This window comes from Equus quagga, chromosome 5 (assembly GCF_021613505.1).
Source record: "Equus quagga isolate Etosha38 chromosome 5, UCLA_HA_Equagga_1.0, whole genome shotgun sequence".
In the NCBI taxonomy this organism is placed as follows: domain Eukaryota; kingdom Metazoa; phylum Chordata; class Mammalia; order Perissodactyla; family Equidae; genus Equus; species Equus quagga.
The window spans coordinates 63,703,340-63,705,887 of NC_060271.1; the positions used below are offsets into that span (position 1 = coordinate 63,703,340).

The 2,548-nt window shown below is 50.7% G+C and overlaps 1 protein-coding gene across 1 annotated transcript in view; it reads left to right on the forward strand.

Annotated features, from left to right (window-relative positions):
* The first annotated feature begins 1,173 nt into the window (after positions 1–1,173).
* The window catches only part of ZC3H6 (zinc finger CCCH-type containing 6), a 70,394-nt gene continuing 69,019 nt past the window's right edge, over positions 1,174–2,548 (forward strand). Inside the window, exon 1 of the mRNA XM_046661895.1 lies at positions 1,174–2,326. Within this exon, the coding sequence (XP_046517851.1) occupies positions 2,295–2,326 (32 nt within the window). The 5' untranslated portion in view covers positions 1,174–2,294. The remainder of the gene's footprint in view (positions 2,327–2,548) is intronic.

Below are 2,548 nucleotides of genomic sequence, written 5' to 3' on the forward strand. Positions count from 1 at the left end.
CCCTTTTTAGTAAATGCTCTAAGAATGGGAGGTCTGGGGCCTCTGTCAGGTGTTGGCTAGGACTGCCAGTAATTCTCCTGGCAGCCCTTGAGCATTTTCAGGCAAGTATTTTAATGAGGGGCTGGGGTCATCCTAGGGACACAGCCTAATGCTGCTAGAAGTCACGCTAGAGCATGGACATCTTTTAGTGCAGAGGTTTAGGTAGAGCTGTTCTGTGCTGAGAGTTTTGCAGTTCTTAGGGTCCATATTTCATTGTCAAGTAAAATCTATTAGGTTGAAAACTAATGATCTAGTCTAATCTCAGTGGTGGATGCACTCCTTCTTAACAGGGGCAATTAAAACAAGTTGAGAAATGCTGGGCTTAGCCTTTAACTTAAAAAAATATTTTGTCTAACAGATCTCTGAGCATGTCTAGAAGCACTGCCTCCTGCCCTGCATGCCAGCCACAGGCTCACTCGCTTTGTTATGGAAGGAAAAGGACGAGGGCCTAATGCCACATTTTAGCTGGTAAACTTCTTATAAGTGGTGCATACCCAGGGTTAGGAAAGGAGGCTTTTTGTCCAGGGAGAATTGCATTGTCCCACACTGTAACAAACCAAAGACCTTGAAGAAGGTTTGAAAGAGATCCTAAGGCCTCCAGATATAGGTGACAGGGAAAACCGAAATGCAAAGAAAGAAGGACAACTGCTTACCTCAAATGCCTTTGGAAACTCAAAGAAATGGGCTATCCAAATCAGCTACTAACACCTATATTAAGCAAAATGGTTACAGTAGAGACAAAGCCATGAGATGCTAATGTAACTCTAAATGCTAGTTACCGTTACTCCAGACAAAATAGATCTGTTTTTTGAAAGTTTCCTAGAAACATATTATGTCCAAATGTTGCCAGTGCTGGCAGAATGACCTGTTTACGTACAGGTCCTGTCAATGGCTGCATTCAATTTAAAAAAAGAAAAAGAAAAAGTGCGATTTTTCAACGTACATATCCAAGACTTTTTATTTTTAATCTACTCATTGCAGTTGCTTCTAAATGCACTGCATTTATGCATTAGCAAAACGCATTCACTAAGCAAAGACAGGAAATCAGACGTTTGGGAGAATTAATTACTATGTCCAGCATTTTAATAAAAAATATTCCTTCAAAACGAAGTAATATACTAGAGGCCACAACATTGACCAGCCATTAAAAATTTCTAAAGGTCACGCTCATAAACGTAAAGAAATGTAATGCGTAGCTTTTATTTATAAAACACTTGTATATATTTTTCATGTAAAATGCTAAATATTTTCACGAAATAATTTAAAGCTTATATAATTCTCTCAATAGCTATTTTTCTTTTATTATTAGTAATCGGGTAGGTAAATTTAGCATTAAATCAGAAGTTACATGTCAGCTATTTCACTCAAAAGGCGATTCTGAGCACTAAACATCACAAAAAGAGAACCGCTGCAACCTTGAATGAGAAAGTACATTTCCCCATTATTTAAACAACGACGGTTTTTTTTTAAAACATAGAAGGCTCAAGAACCGCGTGTTCTTTATTGCCCCATCTCTGCTAATGGCTTTGCGGGACCGTCAGCTAGGGTGCACGTGGAACTACTCAGCCTTTGGGCGGCAGCGCCTCGCAGGGACCGCGGACCAGGTGGGCGGACGGCCCGGGTCGCGCGGGCCACCTCCCCCGCCTCGAGCCAGCCCAAGCGCCGCCCGTCCCCGCCATCAGGCTGCCGCCTCCGCCGCTTCACAGAGAAGGCTGGAGACCCGCCCCTGAAGGTGATTGACGTGCCGTGTCCTCCAATAGCCAACGCGCTCGGCCGCGGCGGGCTGGGCAAGGGCCGGGGCTCGCGGAGGAATCTCTTCTGCCCTTTAGTCCCGGGCTAGGTGTTGCGGCTGGCGCCATTTTATCGAGCCGCCTGTCTCGGGTGCCGCCATGTTGGTGAGGAGAAATCACCGTTACGGCCACTGTCCAAATCCCCGCGTCGCTGCACGCCGCCCGCCCGGCCGCTCCCAAGCCTCAGCCACCGGCGGCGAATAGAGACTAAAGCGGCAGCGCCGGCAGCGCGGGGCCGTTGCCCAGTGTGTGCAGTTAGAGCCCCACCTCTCTGGCGTGGTTGTTAATAGACTGGAAAGTCTGTGTCTGTGTCGCTCACTAGTAACCGTGAGTTTTTCCCACTTCGTCACCTCTCGGCGGCGGCCGGGAGCAGGTGCCCGCAGGCGGCGCAGGGGGCCTCCCCGCGCCCCGCCGCCGCCGGCCTCGCAGACCTGCCCTCCAGCCCCGCCCCGTTCTTGACCAAACATGACAGACTGTGAACATGCAGGGCACGACAGGTCGGGAACCCTTCTTGTCTGTCTTTCTGTCGGCTGAGAGGAGGGGCTGGGGCGGCGGGAGCGGGCCGGGGCCGCGCGCCTCCTGCATGACTTCCGCGGCGCGGTGTGGCGCCATCCGTTCCGTGACGTGCGCCCTTCTGAAGGCCTGGCTGGCGGCCGCGGGGGAGGCCGGCCCGGCCGCGCCCGCCTCCCCGCGCCGGGGGCCGCTCCGGACGGCCCGCC